Below are 1,582 nucleotides of genomic sequence, written 5' to 3'. Positions count from 1 at the left end.
ATGACGCCGAACCAGATACTGTACCAGCCACTGCGGGCGTATATAGACGAGAAGAGCATCCAGGATCATGTCCGGCCGTGGCAGCAGGTTTTATTATTTATTATCCGCACGCAGACCGATTGGCCATGGAAGAAGAAGAAGCCCGGGTATATTATAACAGCCCGGCAGCAGAAAACATGGCGGCGGTTGTGGCAGCTAGCCATGCAGGCAGAACCCGAGCCCGAACCACCGAGCAGCCCCGATCCCATGGAGACCGAGGATCGGGATTCCGCCCGAATCCAGCGGTTTATTATGTCCCCGATTGAAACCGCATGCTTGGAGTTTTGTATTAAATTGTTGAATCAGAAGATCAAGGTCCATGAATACAAAAGCCTGCTAGTTTGCGCCATGGCCGTGTTAGGACGGGGGGAGAAGACATAGCGGGATCCAGAGAGTTATCTACCTATTATTTCCCGGGTATTAAAAATTGCTCGGTTCATGGTTATACAGAAGGTATTATGGTTAGATCCCTAGTATATAGATATTATCCGGATATAGGCTGCTGCAGTCAAGCAGGGTACGTGGACAGGAGATACTGCCGATAATTATTTAGGGTTAATTATAGATAAGGGTTATACCATAGAAGAAAACACACTTACGACTTGAGCCACCCCCAACCCCGATGAGACTCAGACTTCGCACAGGTACTCATCAAGGTATGGACTATCATATAATCTAGTTTGATTTCCTGTAGACTGTCTGGTTCTGTGTAGACAGCGCTCCAAAAATTGAGAATCTTGATAGTTTTCCCGGAGCGGGATTATATAAGGAGGATCCTGAATTTTGTTGACAAAACTAAACCACTTTGGGATTTTGTTAATAAAACTAAACTACTTTGGGATTCTACTATAATATTCTACCTAAGTTACGCCTCCGCCCAGGTTATACCTCAGCCCAGGTTATGCCTTAGCCCAGGTTATGCTTCTATAATTATGCTTCTATAATATAGTTGGGTGACTGCTTGTCTGTCCCAGCGATTTATATCTTTAGAAGGCATCCAGACATCGCGACGTCGCTACAACAGGGCACGATTAGCAGAGCATAACTACCTTATCGCTACCTGACCTTACCTATGCTTGCTATATAAGATCTTGCTCGATTGCTTAGATGTAGAGAGCTCAAGCAATTCGTTCTGACAAAGCTGCAAATATAAATACTAGCTTACCATCGAGTAGGTTGCTAGCAGCGACACGTGGGCGATGAAGCTGCAATACCGCCACGTGACCGCCGCTTATATCGTCCCTGTCATGAGCAGCTGCTCACAGTGTTACCAATACTCCAGGTATCTACGGCCGTGGATCTTACTTCCATCCTCAGGCCTCACCTCTACCTAATTGGGCAATAGAACTGAATCCCGCGGAGGCTTCCTCCACGGAACTGACTTCCACGGAGGCCCCCTCCGCCCCGACACTGAATCACCACCTATATAGCTCATCGAGAAACCCTCCCGTGGGTCTTCAGCGATTCATTCCTGTATTCATGTACTACCTATAATTGAATACTGGTCTCCTATTGGTCTATTCAGAGTCTCCATTGACCTGGC

At 46.8% G+C, this 1,582-nt stretch overlaps 1 protein-coding gene across 1 annotated transcript; it reads left to right on the top strand.

Moving 5' to 3' along the window:
- On the top strand, positions 1-420 carry BDV17DRAFT_296810 (uncharacterized protein; the record flags this gene model as incomplete). Its single annotated transcript, XM_073763381.1, has 1 exon — positions 1-420. One exon carries the CDS (start codon positions 1-3, stop codon positions 418-420), a length of 420 nt encoding a protein of 139 aa, XP_073609793.1.
- Between the last annotated feature and the right edge of the window lie 1,162 nt (positions 421-1,582).

This window comes from Aspergillus undulatus (genome assembly GCF_047715775.1).
Source record: "Aspergillus undulatus strain CBS 261.88 unplaced genomic scaffold BDV17scaffold_136, whole genome shotgun sequence".
Classification (NCBI taxonomy): Eukaryota; Fungi; Ascomycota; class Eurotiomycetes; order Eurotiales; family Aspergillaceae; genus Aspergillus; species Aspergillus undulatus.
Note: the sequence above shows the minus strand (reverse complement) of the source record. Positions and strands in the feature narration are given on the sequence as shown.